The sequence below is a fragment of the Heptranchias perlo genome, chromosome 27 (assembly GCF_035084215.1).
Source record: "Heptranchias perlo isolate sHepPer1 chromosome 27, sHepPer1.hap1, whole genome shotgun sequence".
NCBI lineage: Eukaryota > Metazoa > Chordata > Chondrichthyes > Hexanchiformes > Hexanchidae > Heptranchias > Heptranchias perlo.
The window spans coordinates 12,304,138-12,324,733 of record NC_090351.1 but is presented as its reverse complement, the minus strand read 5'-3'; the positions used below and the strand labels follow the sequence as shown (position 1 = coordinate 12,324,733).

Below are 20,596 nucleotides of genomic sequence, written 5' to 3'. Positions count from 1 at the left end.
ATCTTAGTGCGTTAATCTTGAATAAACTAATCAATTAAGGTTCAGCTCAAAGTAATCGCAGCAATTTCACAAAAGGTTATTAGAAACGCAATCTAAATTTGCACACATACCATATCCTGGCTAGTGGCGCCGCCCAGATCGGATGAACTCTGACCCTCTGACAGTGACTGCATTCCTGCAGTTTTGATTAATCCAAGTTTGATTTGATGTGATCTCGGCGTGACCAAATGATTCTCCATTTTTCCCACTATTGCTTCATTTTGACCTGACTGCAAGCCTAATACAGAAACCAAATAAGTCAGAACGACTGAAACAAAAACTACAACACAAATTTAACAAAACCAGGTTCTTGTCTACTTTATCACATGCCCACTTCTCTAATAACCAACCATTTTTCTTTGGATGGGGGAAAAGCAGGAGCGGGGGAGAGTGGAAAGAGGGAAGAATGTTGGTTAATTCATTTTAAAGACACGTACAAGATGTCAAGAGAAGGCACAGCGCTAATGGTACTTACATTTGCAATATGTAGCAGAGTCTTAATTATGAAGGATCTCAATTATTCACCAATTTCCACTATCATACTGAAGGATGGTGGAAATTGGTGAATAATTAGACCTCCCCTTACACATAGGGTGACTAAGTTTTTAAGTTTCTGATTAGTCTATTTACACTAATCAAGTTCCCATCATGTACAAATAAGATCCACATTTTCCATTTTAGAAATGAAATATCCCTGAAACAAAAAATGCCAGTAGCCCAACTCTTGGTCTCCTGGAACTGAAGTCCTGATTCCTGCTGGTCTCCAAACTAAGTATCTGCTGCATGAATAGTAAATTCCACTCGGTACTGGATCAAGAACTTTCAGTCTGTGAATAGTTTTTTCTCCTCAGGTACTGCCTTTCTCCCTTTCTAAACCACATTCATCACCCCCCCTCAAAAAACCCACCCTCGATCCCACTGTCCTTGCAAACTATTGCCACATCTCCAGCCTCCCTTTCCTCTCCAAAGTTCTTCAGCAAGTTGTCGCCTCCCAGATCCATACCCATCTTTCCTGCAACTCCGTTTGAATCACTTCAATTAGGCTTCTGCCCCTGCCACAGCACCAAACTGACCCCAACCAAAGTCACAAACAACATTTTCTGTGACTCTGGTGCATTATCCCTCCTCATCCACTCTGCAGCCTCTATCACTGTTGACCACACCAGCTTGACGAGACTGCCCTCGCTTGGTTTCACTCTTGCCTATCCGATCATAGCAAAACAGCTTCTCTTCCCATCCCTGCACCCCTAACCCTGGATTCCCCCCATGCTGCCTCTTGGCGACATAGTCTGCAGACATGCTTCCATATGTATACTGATGACACCCAGATCTACCTCTCAATCCTTCCACAGGCAGACTACTTGTCCAACATCCAGTCTTGGATGAGTCAATTCCCTCATTAAACATTGGGAAGACCAAAGCCATCGCTTTCAATCCCCACCAGAAACTGTGTACCTTTCCTACTGATTCCACCCCTCTTCTAGGCCACTATCTCAGGCTGAATCATGCTGTTTGCAACGTTGGCATCCTATTCCAACTCGAGCGGAACTTCCCACCCTTATTCTGTCCATCACTAAGGTCGCCTACTATTACCTCCATAACATCGCCCGCTTCTGGCTCTAACTCAACCCATCAGCTGCTAAAGCCCTTCATCCATTCCTTTGTCACCTCCAGACTTTACTTGTTTCAATGTTCTCCTGGCCAGTCTTCCACCCTTCGTAAACTTCAATTTTTCCAAAACTCTGCTCTTGTATCCTATCTCGCACCGAGCCTCAGTTGCCCATCACCCCTGTCCTCGTTGACTTACATTGGCTGCCCAACACCTCAAATTTAAATTTCTCTAACTGCTTAATGTTTAAATCCCCTCACCATCTCTAACCTCCTTCATTTTTCTATGTTAATGGTGCTACATAAGTACAAGTTGTGAGAATAACATTAGCACTCAATTACATTTTAGCATATGTATACAAAACTATGTCCTAACTCCCTTGGACATTCCTGTAGCTAATCCAAAGTATGGATAATGGGGATGGATATAATAGAGATCCCACTGCTTTGACAGTTTCTTCACAAAAATTATCTACTTACTCCTTATACAAAATGTCCCGTCATCAATCCGCTGAACAATGAGGTGATCAACATCAAGGCTTATAGGTACAGGACCAGGAGATGTAGGATATAATCGTGGACCATCATCCTTTAAGTAACAAGAATTTAATACAAATAAATATTTCATGTATCAATAGCCCTCAACAGTTTAAATTTACACAACAGCACTAGGCACATTGACTCTGCTACAATCACTCCCAGATGGCTCACTGGTTAAGTGCAAAGTGTGGACTGATACTGAGCCAGAAAGACCAGGAAGACCAGGAAGACCTCAGGCTCCTTTCCTGGTCTGTGCTTATTTAGTTGATTTTAATGGGTGGGGGAAGGGGGGGGGGGGTGGAAGGAGGCAGCAGCAGTCAGGGTGCGATAAGGTGTCAGAAGACCTGGGAGGGGAGGGGTATGAATCCAAGCAGGTCTCCCCATTCTCAATATTCATCAAATCATTTTGAAATGTTGTATTGCTGGATGAACAGAGATTGCTCTCTGGCACAAACATCTAACTGGGTCACTTTACTTGTTCTATCTTCCTGCAGAATTTCTCCAGCTTCTTTTTAAATATAAAAAGGGAAAACTATATCAGGATCCAGACCAATTAATGTCCAATACCTTCAGAGTAATTCTACAGTGAAAAAGTTCTATCTTCATTGGAATTACTTCTGGAATCATCTCATCCTCCAAGAATGGGCCCAGGTGCGTGAGTGATGACATCAGCAGCTCTGCATTGTAATTGTTGATGTGGAACTGCAGAAATCCATTCTTAACAGCAAGTGGAGAATGAACAGCTGAGCTCGGTCCTGATTCGAATCTCAAACACACTGCAGGCTGGGTTCTGTTTGACTCCAGTGAACAGGGCTTCTGAAAACCTGAGTCCCAATTGCAAAAGAAACATTAAACATTAAAAAAAACTATCCCTTCAAAAATGCTTCAAAAATTCTGTTTTGTTAAATCTTTAAGTGCAATTTTTTCGGAGGCATAAACAAACAATATAACCATTATAGTCCTTGTGGAGCAGAGAGCTTGTGATCAGAATAACAAGCACCTCAACCAACTTCGACAGTGCATGGAGTAAGGCTTTATTCTTTGTTTTTGTTCTGGGGGTTACAAAGTCCAAAACAGCTACACTAGAAAAATTGTTCAATTACCATCAATTTTGCAACCATTTAATCTGAAGCCTTTTGCTGAATTACAGTGAGATCAGCAAAGTCTCTTCAGTTTACAGCCACTTTAACAGGCAACAAATAGTTTGTGTCAACAGGAGGGTGTGACAAAGGGACAAATTCATCAATTCATCTATTAACTGCAATTACAATTCTATCAAATTCTGACATTGCGATCAGGTTTTAACTCGAATAAAACCTATTAAAATTGACCTCAGTAAATTAACCCAATAATACTGATGTATTGTATATATCTGTATACTTTTCAGCTATTTAAAAGTGCTCCCCATCTCTCTGAAGGCACAGACTGTTGCTGAATTATTAGATGTGCCAGAAGCCCTCTTGGACAGCTGGGTTTTTTTATTAATAGTTTAAAGTTTAAGTTACAGTAGTGACAGCTAGTTGACCTGAAAAATGTTCCCTGATAGCTAAATTGAGCTATTATAAACACAGGAGATAATCAAAATCATGGTTAAAATACTGCTGGAAAATGGTCCCCTTCATTTATTTGTGTACACAATATGGTTATTTATTAAAAAATAATTCAGTCATAAACCAACTTGAAGAAAAGTTATTTCAAATTGAAATTATCACTGACATTTAGCCACATGCTGAAATCCCCCAAGAAAATTAATAAATTGGATTGTATGAAGTAAGTTTTTTTTTCTTGCTTTGTTGTCAGAGTTGGGGGTAAGAAGAGAGGCGGGGAGAGGGGAAAAAGCTCATCGATGCCTCCCAAGGTTTGTCCAAAAATCAGACATACTGGAGCCAATAATAGCTGCGAGTGACAACCAGGTAGTGATATTGAAGTGCAGGATACTCAATTGCTCATTTATGATTTTTTGGAGTTGATGGGACAAATTTTTTTTTTAAAAAAAGCCAAACAGCAGGTACCAGGGCAGAAATCGATGGACAAGAAGCTCCAAATCATCAGAAAATGGATAATTTGGTAATCCTGGCATTTAAGTGCAGACTGTCATCAGATAAACTTGCAATGCTATGTTATGTTATGTGACAACATTAATCTTTCAGCAAGGATGTTCAACACAACAACTGTAGAGTGTGGTTCTTGAATGGTCAGCTGCTGGTAGAAAAGAAAAATACTAGCATTTATTTAGCACCTTATCACATCAGAATATCTCAAAGCACTTCACACATCAATTCTTTTTGTGGTGCAGTGACTGTAGGAAATAACACTGCCCTCAACTCCATCACTTGTTACAAAGAAGGAACAGTCAATACCAGGAAGTGATTCTAGCTAGCAAACTAATCAAGGGTTTCAGGTAGTGGTTAAAAGCCACTCCAGCATTGCTCTCACGATTTATGATGCCATCTGTACTCCTTGATGAGATTACTATCGAGTCTCTTCATTCTCAATTTCATCAGCCTCTCTACTCTGTGAACTGCATCTAGAATAAACAAAGAGCACATTCCAACTCAAAGCACTCATATTGCTATAGCCAGCAGGCTTCCCTGTCTGAATCCATAACATCATGACATGTGCATCTGGTAAGATCACTACCAAGTAGTTGCTCTCATGAAACCATTATTCCCTTTTTAATAAATTGAGTTTGTCTTCTTTTGGGTGAACCGTGGGGAGGCAATGTTAAGATTCTTTTTCTCCTTCCCCACCTACACCAACTCCATTCCTTTTAATACAAAGTTGAACATTCCTTCATTAGCTTTTACTTTGCATGGGTACGATCCAGGAATACCACATTCTCTTACGCTTTTCTCTCATTCTGGTTCAGTTGTTGCTGGCATAAAAATCTAAATAGGATTTTTTTGACCTAAAGCTTCATTATGAATCATGTCACAGGCTAAAAAGCAAACATTTTAGTTCACAGGAGTATTCATGAGTCAACTGGTCACTTCATCAGCTCAAATTCGAAATGTACAAGAACGATGGGAATATCCTTCCTTGGGTTTACTTCCTCTCATGACAGCTACAATGTTGAATGGCCCTGGAGGGTCAATAGATGAACAACTGACCCACCAAGAAACCCATAGCGTTTATTTTTCTGGTTTGGCCCATGGATGTTATTGTAACTTCAAGGAAGGAGCTCTAACCAAATCATGAAAAGAACTGTCTCTTCCACAAGTTGCACTTATACCAATGATTGCATTGTCAATAAGGATCTTGCATTGTGTGTCTCACCAGTCGTATGGCTGCTTAGAAACTGCTGCACTCCCATGTTGCCCAGCTGATCAAGAATCACTTCCTTTGCCTGAACACTGACAGACAGGTTATCACCTATGTCAATCCCACAATTCACGTCAAATATCTTCAGCAACAAGACTGATGCCTGGGAAACAAAGCAGCAACTTAAATTTCAACATTTAAAAATATACATCAAAAATCCTTTTGACAGCATAAAAAATTCTATATTCATTTCACTGTCAAAAGGTGCTAAATATTCTGCCACAGAGCTAGTAGCATAGAATCATACAGCACAGGAGGCCACCATTTGGCCCATCTTTGAAAGAGCTATCCAATTAATCCCACTCCCCTGCTCTTCCCCCATAATCTTACAAATGTTTCCATATTATGGATGGACCACCTCTAACTACAAAAACAATCAACTATTTAATTAGTTACTGACCTCCAGTTATTTTGCCCCACACAGATTCTTTAGCTGGGAAGATGTTTGTAATCAGTTCTCCACACTACTTTACATACATGGATGGCTGGTAGAAGGCATGAAATTAGAGAGACAAGTGAGACCAACATCCATTTTCACTTTCCAGCATCTCCATCTTGCATTCCAGTCAATGGGAAGAGTTTAAATCAGCTCATTAGGCTAATAAGAACAAAACTTACATCAAGAAGAAACACCAATCAGGAAAGTTACAAGTGAAGTAAAACAGACCCTCACCAGTTCAGCATTAGAATCATCCTCACTGTGAGTTGATGAGCTAGTGATTGTAGAAGGTTTGTGAAAACCCTCTGATCGATGCCCTCCATCTACACTTTCTGGTAGACTCTGATTGCTGCCCATTCCAGGTGCCAGATGTAAGCTGGTGTCGGGGGGAAGAGATTCCTGTCCAGATTCTAAGAATTAGAAGTGCAAGAATCAACACTATACAAAGTTACCCGAAGTGATTATTTAATATATTTATAACACTTTGAATGTAAATAAAGAGTGCAATTCATCAAGAAAATGATTGAAAAGCTGTACTGTTTTATCATGGAACCAAAGTTACAAAGGAATGGCGAGTGACCCCTAGTAAGAAGGGGTCGCCATCTTTTCAATTTGAACAGATTAACTGAATTCAATTAACCGGTTTATGCTCAAGTTTCCTAATAGAGCAACTCCACTCCCAAAAGGGATGAAAGCTGGTGCCCTATTGAAATATCTGAAAAATTCCAAATTATCACATCGAATTCATGAAACTAATTGTTTTTTTTAAAAAAAGGTATTAGCAGAACTCCCCCCAATGCAATCTACTCATAAGTCCCCCAGACTTGTACAGAGGTTTATCCAGCTGGAAAGCCAAGGTGAAGAAGCTATTACACACCAAAAAATCCAGATCCTGGGAAAATTTTTTCACTATTGCGCCTAGTCTAGTCCCATGAGTGGAGAGGCCCCAGGCATTTGGTAATCTTGGACCCATGGGATAGCTTAGAGGTTTTGATGCCCTAGACTATTGTTCAGTTATATTCTAAAGGAGCATGACAATAAGAATGATTGAGATGGGCTGGTGGGTAAAAGGCATCACCATCAGGCTCAATAGGTGCCAGGTTGCACCTCTGATCTGTACATAGTTAATGGATTTCAGTAGTGACAGCAGCTGGGGGCACTATAATTGACCTCAGCACCCTGGGCTAAAAGGATACAAAACAAATCAGCCACAACATCCACTCCTAATTTCTACCCAGTGATTCATGATGGCAAGTGCTTATGGAAGTCATACAACAGTACCAGGCTCAGTGGAATGCTCAGCATGGCTGAAGAACCTGTTGAGAATCACTATCTAGGCTCACACGAGGAATGGGCACTTGTGTGTGGTACTGCCAAGAGGCAGTCAGTCAGTTGGTCCAAGAGGGGAGGGCTGCCAGTATGAGTTGTTGCCTTCAGTGAGTGGAGGGGTGGGGGGGACCTGCAGTTGGTGCTCAGAGGTTGTACACTTGGTATGGAAATCAGCTGAGAGGTGCGTCATGCAGAGTGAAATGGAGCATTAGCAAGATCCGTGCAAACCTGCCCACTAAAAATCACGGAGATTTGGATCAACTTTACTGAAACAAATTTAAACCTATGACATGATGTCTGAATTGAGACCATTATTTATGGCGGAGTTGAGATCGCCATTATTTGTAGTGTCATACTGGGGACATTATATGCGAGACAAAATAAAACTGTGATAACTCACTGCACCTCAACATAGGCTGCCCATTCATGATCTTTGCATGCATCTGAAACATTTGGTCTATAAAGTACGAAGAGTGGTGTTAAAAACATTTGTCAGCTTCTGGCCAGAAACACTTTCCAGACACCTGCTTCCATCTGGGTTAACACAGTAAAACCTTAAGGTATTAATCTAACAATGCTACAAGTTAGTTCCACTCAGGCTTTCCATTCCAGTCAGTTGGTCCTGAAATAAATACAATGTGATTGATGGTAAAGCTGGACTTTAATTTCTCTCTCAATTTGCTAAATGACTATGATTCTGTTCAAACACAGTATGTACCTGCTTCCAGGAGGATAACATACTTCTCACTGCTGTCACTGTCCACAGATATTCGATCTTCTGTCAGACTACCATCAAGTGATGTAGTATCCAGGGAATGCTGCGAGGAGGTACGTTTCATGTTTAAAAACCGCAGTTTGGTGCTGGATAAGGAGGAGGATAAACTGTCTTCACCTTTAGTCAGCTGCTCTCTTCAGAAAGAAAGGAAACTTGGCTTAGTCAGGAGCAGTGGCAAAATGTGGATGTGCTATGACAGAGTCCCCATGTTTTCCTTCAGGGACTCCTAAAAGCACCATTTAAAAGGGCAGAGTAGTATTCCAACATCGCTCAATATGGAATAGTGCTTCATTGTGTCTAAGCTGTGTGTAAATGAAAACTAGTTATAGAGCCACTACAGCAAAAAATATCTGGAAAGCATCGTACATGCTTAGTAAATCTTTAGCATTTTCTCAGCCCAACTAATCACAGTTCTGCTATCACTTACCTGACTCAGCCCCACGCCCAAAACTCTACCGCAACCAGGAACAAGGCTCGAATTTCCTATTCTCCAGAGTATTTATTATGCGCTTTGGAATATGGTTTGATCAAACTAGGTTTAAGTCCGTCAATTTATTCAGAGGGCTGTTGGAACATGGAATGCTTTGCCACAGGGAGTGGTTGAGACAAGTACCATTGCACTTTTTAAATAAAAATTGGATAAATATTTGACTATGCGGAGACAGTGGGATTAAGTTTGAACTGATCTGAAAGAGCTGACATGGACACAATGGGCTGATTGCCTTCCTTCTGTGCTGCAATATTCAATGGTTAGGTGTTTCCTAATGCCATATAAAAATTGGAGTGTTCTCAAGATTCCAAACAGCACTGTGAACATAATCGTGACTTAAGGAAAATGGGACAGCGCCCAACATTACGTGACCGCCCTTAGTGAACCGTAAGAATTGCCTATTTACCCTTTCAAGAAAAAAAACAGCTGCCCCACACACATGGTATACACAAGCGATAGCAATCAAGTTTTAAAATAGAAAAGCCAGCAGAAAGTGATTAGGACACAAATGACTGAAGTAAAGCTCAGGGAAGCTTATCTTGACGCTTCAAGGAGGTGTAATCATAAAGAAACTGGATGTCAAGCTGAAGAAGGGACATATTACGAAGGTTCACTAAAAAGCTTGGTCAAAGACAGAGATTTTATGGAGCATCTTAAAAGAAAGAGAGGGAGCTGGAGCGGCAGAGGAGTTTAGGGAGGAAATTCCAGAGAGTGGGGCCTACATGACTGAAAGCACTAACAATGGTGGGGAGATGCACAAGATGCCATAATCGGAGGAATGGAGAGTTTGGTGGGGGTGGCTGTGGGGCTGAAGGAGGTACAAAGCTCGGGATCGACAAGGTCATGAAGGGATTTAAATGTGAGAATGAGAATTTTAAAATCGAGGCGGGGGACCAGGAGCTAATGTAGGTTTACAAGGACAGGGGTGGTGGGTGAGTGCTGCTTGGCGCAGGGTAGGATATGGGCAACAGGGTTTAGGATGAGCTGAAGATTAGAGAATGGGAAGCCAGCTAGAACAGGAACAGTCAAATCTGGAGGTAATAAAAGCATGGATGAGGGTTTCAGCAGCAGATGGACTGAAATAAAGGTGAAATGGGGACTCTGATGGAGAGGACATGAATTCGGAGCTCAGCATGGGATCAAATAGGATACTGAGGTTGCAAACAGTCTGGTTCAGCCCAAGACAGTAGCCGGGGAGGGGGATGGAATCAGTGGTGAGGGTATGTGGACGGGGCTTTGGTCTTCCCAATGTTTAACTGGAGGAAGTAACAGCACATCAAGACTGGATGTAAGACAAAAAGTCTGAGAACATGGAGGCTGTGGAGGGGTTGAGAGTGGCAGTGGAGAGATAGAGCTGAGTGTTACCAGCACACATGTAGAAACTGACCCAACATCTGCGGATGGGGAAATCTAGAAGTAACGGTGCAAAGGTGAGAAAAGAAGCCATTGCTGGAGATGCTCTGGCTACAGTCAGATAGTTAGGAGTGGAACCAAAAGAATCAACGGAACGCCCATCCATCGCAATAAAAAACAGATTACAGTGGCAAACAGGAAAATATAAAAGCAACTTCACCAAATGGATTTACATCATTAAACAGGCTCTATTCAAGGAGACACACTACTTTCGAAAACATTCATGCATGTTTCTCTTCCCTCCCTGCGCCCCCCCCCTCTCCCCTGACCAGAACTACATTTCTCCTCCCCACCATACAGCCGGAAAGCCATCTCCTTCTCCACCACACCCACTGAGCCAAACTGACACTTGTACAAGTGATGGGTAAAGGAATCAAGACTGAAAGAGCAACTGCAACACATGAGGCAGCTCAGTAACGTAGAAACCTGCTTGCCTGAGGTTTAGAATTATTGCAATATCTCACACCAGCATACATTATGCACTTACTGCCATGGACAATGCTTTTCCTTTTGCAAGTTGTCAGGAGACTTGCAACTCATTCATTGCACATTTCGCTTCGAGATACTCTATTTTATAGCCATGCTTAATTTTTTTTTAAATGTTTTTTTAAAAAAAAATCTCAGCTGTAGATTATTCACTAATTTTCCACTGGTTTAGGCTGGATTTGAAATTAAAAGCAAAACACTCTGCAGCAGTAAAAAAGGAATAACCCTGATCCCACTTTTATACACATCCTCCTAATGTAATATATTTGGATTTTCAAACAGCCTTTGATAAGGTACCGCATAGCAGACTCATGACTAAGGTCAGAGCACGTGGAGTCAGGGGACAAGTAGCAGAATGGATAGCAAGCTGGATACAAAACAGAAAACAGAGAGTAGGGGTTAAGGGTAGTTACTCAGACTGGCGGAAGGTGGGAAGTGGTGTTCCACAAGGATCGGTGCTGGGGACCACTGTTGTTTACCATTTACATAAACGATTTGGACTCAGGAATCAGGAGTATAACTTCAAAATTTGCAGATGACACAAATTGGGGGGGTATAGTTAATACAGAGGAAGACTGTGACAAAATAAAAGATATTAATAAACTTGCAGAATGGGTGTGTACTCTGCAAATGAATTTCAATGCCGAGAAGTGTGATGTGGTGCATTTTGGTAGGAAGAATATGGAGGCCACATAATCCTTGGAAAATAAGAGGCTAAATGGGGTCGAGGAATAAAGGGATCTACCGGTATCATAATAGGTACATCACAGGAGGCGGCCATTCGGCCCATCGTGCCCGTGCTGGCACTTTGAAAGAGCTATCCAATTAGTCCAATTCCCCTTTTCCTTCACCACAGCCCTGTAAATTTTTTCCCTTCAAGTATTTATCCAATTACCTTTTGAAAATTACTATTGAATCTGCTTCCACCACCCTTTCAGGCAGTGCATTCCAGAGTATTACAACTCACTGTGTAAAAAAATGTTTCCTCGTGTCGCCTCTTTTGCTGATCACCTTAGATCTGTCCTCTGGTTACCAACACTTCTGCCACTGGAAACAGTTTCTCCTTAATTACTCTATCAAAACCGTTCATGATTTTGAACACCTCTATCAGATCTCCCCTTAACCTTCTCTGTTCAAAGGAGAACAACCCCAGCTTCTCCAATCTCTCCACATAACTCAAGTCCCTCATCCCTGGTACCATTCTAGTAAATCTCTTCTGCACCCTCTCTAAGGCCTCCACATCCTTCCTAAAGTGTGGTGCTCAGAATTGAACACACTATTCGAACTACAGCCTAACCAGCATTTTATAAAGGTTTCGCATAACTTCCTTGCTTTTGTACTCTATGCCTCTACTAGTGAAGCCCAGGATCCCATATGCATTTTTAACAGCCTTCTCAACTTGTCCTGCCACCTTCAAAGATTTGTGTACATACAGCCCCAGGTCTCTCTGTTCCTGCACCCCCTTTAAAATTGTACCATTTAGTTTATATTGCCTCTCCTAATTCTTCCTACCAAAATGCATCACCTCACACTTCTCTGCATTAAATTTCATCTGCCAAACGTTGTCCCATTTCACCAGTCTGTCGATATCCTCCTGAAGTCGGCTACTACATTTCTGATGTGGAGATGCCGATGATGGACTGGGGTTGACAAATGTAAACAATCTTACAACACCAGGTTATAGTCCAACAATTTTATTTGAAAATCACAAGCTTTCGGAGGCTTCCTCCTTCGTCAGGTGAATGTCAGGAAATCCTTGAACGTTTCGCATTTATATTCAGAGAACAATACCTGGTGATTACAGATCATCTTTCCAACTGCCCGTTGTCAAGGCAATCAAAGTGTTCAGACAGAGAGGTGTTACCTACAGGACCACCGAATATACAAACGGCCAGAACACAAAACAGAGAGAGAGAGGGAGAAACATCCAAAAGGAAGAGAACGACAGAAAATGACCCGTTGAATTAAAAACAGATAACTTTTATTCGCTGATGGGGTTACGTGTAGCGTGACATGAACCCAAGATCCCGGTTGAGGCCGTCCTCATGGGTGCGGAACTTGGCTATCAATTTCTGCTCGATGATTTTGCGATGTCGTGTGTCTCGAAGGCTGCCTTGGAGTACGCTTAACCGAAGATCGGTGGCTGAATGTCCTTGACTGCTGAAGGCCCTGCGAATACACAGGATCTGCTCAGACGAGGAGGAACACGATGGACACCTACAGACGCTGAAAGACGCCCTCGTAAGAACGGGATATGACGCTCGACTCGTCGATCGACAGTTCCGACGGGCCACAGCGAAAAATCGCGTAGACCTCCTCAGAAGACTAACACGGGACGCAACCAACAGAGTACCCTTCGTGGTCCAGTACTTCCCCGGAGCGGAGAAACTACGCCATGTTCTCCGCAGCCTTCAACATGTCATCGATGACGACGAACACCTCGCTAAGGCCATCCCCACACCTCCACTACTCGCCTTTAAACAGCCACCCAACCTCAAACAGACCATCGTTCGCAGCAAATTACCCAGCTTTCAGGAGAACAGCGTCCACGACACCACACAACCCTGCCAGGGCAACCTCTGCAAGACATGCCAGATCATCGACACAGATACCACCATCACACGAGAGGACACCACCCACCAGGTACATGGTTCATACTCCTGTGACTCGGCCAACGTTGTCTACCTCATACGTTGCAGGAAAGGATGCCCCGGAACATGGTACATTGGCGAGACCATGCAGACACTGCGACAACGGATGAACGGACACCGCGCAACAATCGCCAGACAGGAGGGTTCCCTCCCAGTCGGGGAACACTTCAGCAGTCAAGGACATTCAGCCACCGATCTTCGGGTAAGCGTACTCCAAGGCGGCCTTCGAGACACACGACAACGCAAAATCGTCGAGCAGAAATTGATAGCCAAGTTCCGCACCCATGAGGACGGCCTCAACCGGGATCTTGGGTTCATGTCGCGCTACACGTAACCCCATCAGCGAATAAAAGTTATCTGTTTTTAATTCAATTGGTCATTTTCTGTCTTTCTCTTCCTTTTGGATGTTTCTCCCTCTCTCTCTCTGTTTTGTGTTCTGGCCGTTTGTATATTCGGTGGTCCTGTAGGTAACACCTCTCTGTCTGAACACTTTGATTGCCTTGACAACGGGCAGTTGGAAAGATGATCTGTAATCACCAGGTATTGTTCTCTGAATATAAATGCGAAACGTTCAAGGATTTCCTGACATTCACCTGACGAAGGAGGAAGCCTCCGAAAGCTTGTGATTTTCAAATAAAATTGTTGGACTATAACCTGGTGTTGTAAGATTGACTACATTTCTGAGTTTCGTGTCATCTGCAAACTTGGAAATTATACCCTCCATACCCAAGTCCAAGTCATTAATATAGATCAAAAAGAGCAATGGTCCTAACACTGACTCCCGGGGAACACAATTGTATACTTCTGTCCAGCCTGAAAAACAACCGTTCACCACTACTCCCTGCTTTCTGTCTCTTAGCCAATTTGTATCCACGCTGCCTCTATCCCTTTAGTCCCACAGGCTTTAATTTTGCAAACAAGTGTATTATGTGGTACTTTATTAAATGCCTTTTGAAAGTCCATATACACAACATCAACCGCACTACCCTCAACAACCCTCTCCATTATTTAATCCAAGAACTCAATCAAGTTAGTCAAACACTATTTTCCTTTAAAAAATCCGTGCTGACTTTCATTTATTAGCCCGTACTTTTCCCAAGTGTCAATTAATTTTGTCCTGGATTATTGTCTCAGAGTTTCCCCACCACCGACGTTAGGCTGACTGGCCTGTAATTGCCAGGTTTATCCCTCGCCCCTTTTTTGAACAGGGGTGTAACATTTGCAATCCTCCAGTCCTCTGGCACCGTCCCCATGTCTAAGGAGGACTGGAAGATTGTGGCCAGAGCTTTTGCAATTTCCACCTTTACTTCCCTCAATAACCTAGGATGCTTCCGATCTGGACTGGGTGACTTTTCTATTTTGAGTACTGCCAATCTTTTAAGTACCTCCTCTTTATCTATTTTTATCCTAGTCAATATCGCTACTACCTGCTCCTTTACTGCTACAATGGTAGCATCTGCTTCTCTAGTGAAGACTGATGCGAAGTATTCATTTAGAGCCTCAGCCATGCCCTCTGCCTCCACAAGATGATCTCCTATTTTGTCCCACCCTTTTACTAGTTATATGTTTATAGAAGACTTTTGGGTTCCCTTTTATGCTAATCTATTCTCATAGTCTCTCTTTGCCCTTTTTATTCCCTTTTTTAGATCTCTGTACTTTTTGTATTCGGCCTGGTTCTCTACTGTATTATGAACGTTACATTTGTCATATGCCTCCTTTTTCTGCCTCATTTTAATCTCTATATCTTCAGTCATCCAGGGAGCTCTACCTTTGGATGGCCTTCCGTTCCACCTTGTAGGGATGTGTCTATTCTGTACCCAAACCAATTCCTTCTTGAAGGCCTCCCATTGTTCAATTACTGTTTTGCCTACCAATTTTTGATTCCAATCCACCTGGGCAAGATCCCTTTTTAACTCACTCCTCCAGTTAAACATTTTCATTATTGATTGTTCCTTGTTCTTTTTCATAACTATTCTAAACCTAATTAAATGATCACTGCTCTCCAAAAGCTCCCCCACTGAAACATGCTCCACCTGCCCCACTTTTGATACACAAATCATTAAAAGTAGCTACGCAAGTTAATAAAGCCCTAACAAAAAAGCAAATAAAGTACTGGGGCTCATTTCTAGAGGGATAGAATTGAAAAGCAGAGAAGTTATGTTAAACTTGTATAGAACCTTGGTTAGACCACACTTGGAGTACTGCGCACAGGTCTGGTCTCCATATTATAAATAGGATATAGAGGAACAGAAAAGATTTACAAGATACCAGAACTGAGAGGTTGTACCTAGTAGGAAAGATTGAACAGGCGGGAGCTCTTTTCTCTAAAAAGAGAAGGCTGAAGGGTGACCTGATAGAGGTCTTTAAGATTATGAATTGATAGGATAGACGTTCAGAAGAAGTTTCCACTTGTGGAGGAGACCAAAACTAAGGACCATCCATATAAGATGGTCACTAATAAATCTAATAGGGAATTCAGGAGAAACTTCTCTATCCAGAGAGTGGTTAGAATGTGGAACTTGCTATCACAAGGAGTAGTTGAGGCGAGTAGCTTGGTGGACTTAAGGGGAAGCTAGATAAGCACAAGTGAGAAAGGAATAGAAGGTAATGCTGATGGGGTTAGATGTAGAGCAGTGGAAGGAGGCTCATGTGGAGCATAAACACCAGCATGGACCAGTTGGGCTGAATAGCCTGTTTCTGTGCTGTACATTTTATGTAATCAGTCATACAGCAGCATGCCCACATTTTGGGTTTGGTAGGAAAGCAAAAGATGCAGAGGCCCCAAAAAAAGGAAGTGGGGGAAGTTTTAAAATAAAAATCTCCCCCGTCAGTGCTGAAAATACCAAAAGCACCCATAGATTTGAAAAAAACTCAAAGTTGAGGGACTATAATTTTGAAGAAAATTTCCCTAGTGGCAACGTAATGCTGAACCAGAGGTTTGAAGGAGGAAACGACCTCAACTGTTCAATTTGTGAAAAACCCACCTCTTCACATTTAAAAAAAAACCACAGAAAATAAAACCAGAGTAACTTACAGGAACTCTCCACCTCTCGGAGTTCAGTGTTGTAAGATAACTGTCAGTCACATTTTGATGCCTCTCCCAGGAGATTTAATGTGGCTGCTGGGGGGGGGGGGGTGGGGGAGGAAAGGAGAAGAGGGGGGAGAGCTATGCTAATTCTAAGGCCAGTTTGATCTATGAGGGACGGGACAGGCTCGAAGGACCAACTCATCTTTTGCTGTCCTTTTTCATATGTCCTTACAGCATTCCTTAAATTGAATGTTTTTTGGGCCTGTACAAACCTGCAGCAAAGTTTTGTTTTAAAGGCTTTCCTGCCTAACTGATAAATTGGTACCCTTTATCAGCAGCAATTTTCTTACATGATTGCAGAGACTTGTAATCAAGTGGAAACTATTGGTGGGATTTGGAAAATCATTCATTACCAAGATGAACTATCTATGGCTGGCCAATTTGGAGTTTTTCTAAAAATTGAATGACGTATATGTTCTATTAGCAAAAAAGAAATAAACACCCAGAATTCTACCCCTTTGCTTTTGGAGGTCATCCAAATTGTGTTCAGCAGAACAAGATGTGGGAAATGTGTAGTACATTGCCCAAAGTTCAGATCCAGCCGAATTGATGGGATGGAAGTCTCTTTTACCAGTTGCAAAGGTCCAAAGAGAAATAAGTTTGGGTTGGCTCAATCTAATTCTTTAGTGGGCATGGAGCCACAATACAAAATTAACAGAGCTATTCAGAAAAGCAATAAGTTTGGCCAGTTTGGAAAGTGGTTAGTCACACTGAAGCAATATGGGTGTTTTTCTGTGATTGGAGTTACACCATATTTTTGGGGCAGAGTAGAGGGAGCTTTATTCTGCATCAAAACAGAGATGCAACCGACCTGGGATTGCTTGACGCTAGGTGACACAAAATATATAAAAGAACTGGTTCAATACTAGTAAAATGCAACACTGAAGAACTGCATATAATCAGGACCTAACACTTTTGCAAATCATTCCTTGATATTACATAGAATTTACAGCACACAAACAGGCCATGCTCCACAAGAGCCTCCTCCCATTATTTACTTCATCTAACCCGATCAACATATCCTTCTATTCCTTTCTCTCTCATGTACTTATCTAGCTTCTCTTTTAATTCAATTTATACCCAGTTTAAAAATAATTTAGAATCTCCAGCTTTCACTTGAATCAGCTGGACTAGTACAGAAGACTGCTTGAGTTTATTCAAATTCTAAAGAGTGGTATAGCACCTCTGCAATTCGCCCATTTGTATCTTTGGGTGAAAGTGATCACAATTCAGTATTGACCACATGGTGGCGCTGCCATGGTGACAAAACTGAAGTGTGCAGCGTCCAAGCAGCCAGTCTGCACATCCTCTTATCAGGGTTGGGGGATGGGGTGTGATGCTTACTGTAATAGAGCTGTTATAACCAACTGTTTATTAATTATTCAATCAAATGAAATGGTGATGCATTCAAGCATCTTTAAAAAGTGCATGATTTCAGATTCAAAGTCATTTTCAAAATGGTACGTCATTGAGCTGTGGAACCAAGTGGTAGCATTCAGTACAATGCGGTGAGGGAGCTGCTGAGCATAAGCCAGATGCTTCCCCAAGAGGAGGGAAGGGCAGGCAAGTCACCCTGTGTTGCTCTCGTGCACCTCCCAGCAGCACTGGTAGGTGCATGGGAGCAAGTCACCAACTTCTTCTTTTGGTCAGGGTAAGGTAAGTCATACTAAGACACCGAAGAACTGGAGAAAATCAAACAGGGCATCAAATATTTACATAGCAATTATCAATAGACCCTCCACATTGCGCAACAAAATGCATTCTGCAGAGCAGTAGTTCAGGCATTTCCTCTAGCGGACCAACCATGAATAATGAAACACAGCTATTAGGCATGCAAAATTTAATGGACTGTTGAAGCTGGCGTTTGAAACTTATAATCTAAATGCAGGAAATAATGTGGGGAAACACTTCCTGCTACAGCTCTATTCCCCATTAAGAGAAGTATATTTCACCCAACTGCTCATTTCCCAAATGTGTCTATACACAAAGTTTCATATTCACCCTGCATGATGCTTTACAACTGCTGCTTTGAGGCAGAGTCAGAACTGGATTTGTGTGTAGAATTCCCCTGTTGCGATTGTGAGATCAGAGCTGAGTCTTGTTTTGGGTCATAAGAAACTCCACAATATATAATTGTGAAGGAATTAACAGCTTGCCAATGCAGTGGCAACTGGTGTTTGCAACTATATTCTGGGAAAGTCTGATCGCTATCTTGGTTCCTCTGCATTGATGGAAGATGGAGGAATCTGTATCCCTGGCGTGTTTGCAGATAACCTCGTAAGCAATCTCCTGTCAGGACAAATGGTTTCATTGTTTTCCCAGACATGATACGAGTTGGCTACTCTGATGAGGAGTCAGAGCCAATATCTGGGACAGTGGTCCCAAAGGGGGCCCTGTTTACCAGACTCAAGTGAGGAGCTGAGAGTTTGATATCCAAGAGACTGCTTGGTTACCTGTGAAAACCTAACTTGATTGAGGATTCTTTCACTGCCAGTGCTTCACAGGGGGTTACCTTTTATAGATTGTGAAAGATCAACTTTCCATTAGCCCAAATCAAAGGGAAGAGAGATATAATTGGGACTGGCATTGCTGCTGCCTCGCTCCATTCTCAGTGTATGGGCTAAAGGTTAACAAGAGACTCCTGTACAAAGTCCATCACTCACTGCATGAATTACTAAAGAGAAACTCTGAAGCTTCTAGATTATAGTCTTAAACAGTTTTAAACTACTGGTGAGGAATCAAGTATTGTTACTGTCCTTATTTTGCTTCTGTGTGTTTTTCCGGTCTCTCTAATTCCTGACTTTCAGGCCAAATTTTATGGTCTGTCAGTGTTATTTTCTGCCAATTAAGGAGAGTTCAGGAGTTATCCAATATTGTTTCCAGTATACATACAAACGATAAATGGGGTTCATTGTTCACCTTGGACATACTTCGTCCTCAATACTGGGCACACAAGGTCATATTTCACTTTATAAGCAATGAAGGCTTGCCTATGGAAGCAGAGTTGTGTGTTTGGCATAAGTAGAAAGTATTGGAAGAGAGCTCAAATCATTAAGTGACATCATGAACTTCTGCTCATGACATCATGAATATGAATGAGACTCCCTTTTCAGTTCCCAAATATTCTATATGGATAACTGCTGGCTAAACTCCACTAAATAAGGCTGAGCAAAAGTCACTGTGCCTCTGTTTATCGAGATGAAAAAACTAAAATTATTCCAATTGCCAAAAATTCATCTGTGGCAGTTTGGGCAATTGGAATTAGTCAGCGTTAAATGCACCAATGAACAGATCTTTCCAAGAAAATCCTAAATTTAAAAACTCTTTAATTATATCCCACTACATTCTATTGTCTACTTCACTGCAGTGTTAAGGCAGTGCTGCACTGTTGAAGGTGCCGTCTTTCGGTTGAGATGTTAAACCGAGGACCCATCTGTTCTCTCAGGTGGATGTAAAAGATCCCATGGCACTATTTCATGATGAGCAAGGGACTTTACCCCCCCGTGTCCTGGCCAGAAATATTTATTCTTCAACCAAAATCATTAAAACAGATTATCCGGTCATTATCTCATTGCTGTTTGTGGGACCTTGCTACGTGCAAATTGGCTGCCGCGTTTCCTACATAATAGTGGCTAAACTTCAAAAGTACTTAATTGACTGTAAAGCGCTTCAGGACATCGTGAAATGCATCCTTTCTTTTTCCGTTTCACAGTGTACGGAATCAGGCCTTAAAGCAAATGGCCCCATTTCAAAACAGATTTACCAATTAATCAACCAATTATAGATACAAATTGCTAGCTTTCTGTTTGTATTACACAGTAGCCCAATGTGCTCTCAGTGATAGGTATGAAGTTCACTTTGTTCCAGACAGTCTGATCTGCAAGGCTTGCACATTGCAAAAAACTTTTAAAATTGCCTATTTTATTACTAATTAATGAAGCATTCAAAAAGTTGCTTTTTATTAAAAATACAGATCGCAGAATAAATCTTTTCTATTAAAATGTGGTTGAACTGGTGGTAGAAGAATCTTGAGATTATTATTGGGAAGTGAATGTGCTAGTGATTGAGCATTTATCCCATTTTTTTTGAACTTGTGGTGTCAGCATTAAGCACTTGTATCGGAGAGGGTAAAGCTCCCTTTGCACTGTCCCTACATAGTAAGGAAATTGTCCACAGTGATCAAGAACAGCACAATTATCAATGCGATGATGATAGCGGTGAAACTGCGTTTGAATAACAGCGCAGTTATGTGTCACTTGTCACAAAGCATAGTTAGTGTATTGGTAACAATGTGCTGGGTTGGTGCAAAACTCAAACAAGTCAATACATTTTAACCTTATGCTTCTCATGCAACACAATAACAATAACACTTATATAGTGCCTTTGACCATACAAGATGTTCAAAGGCACTTTGCAA

The 20,596-nt window shown here is 41.8% G+C and overlaps 1 protein-coding gene across 1 annotated transcript in view; it reads right to left on the bottom strand.

Annotated features, from left to right (window-relative positions):
• LOC137344407 (bridge-like lipid transfer protein family member 3A) overlaps window positions 1-20,596 on the bottom strand; it is a 145,874-nt gene that overhangs the window by 8,240 nt on the left and 117,038 nt on the right. Inside the window, exons 15-20 of the mRNA XM_068007342.1 lie at window positions 7,995-8,185; window positions 6,182-6,357; window positions 5,464-5,611; window positions 2,755-3,011; window positions 2,128-2,236; window positions 111-277 (exon numbers count right to left, since the gene is read on the bottom strand). Of these exons, the coding sequence (XP_067863443.1) occupies window positions 111-277; window positions 2,128-2,236; window positions 2,755-3,011; window positions 5,464-5,611; window positions 6,182-6,357; window positions 7,995-8,185 (1,048 nt within the window). The remainder of the gene's footprint in view (window positions 1-110; window positions 278-2,127; window positions 2,237-2,754; window positions 3,012-5,463; window positions 5,612-6,181; window positions 6,358-7,994; window positions 8,186-20,596) is intronic.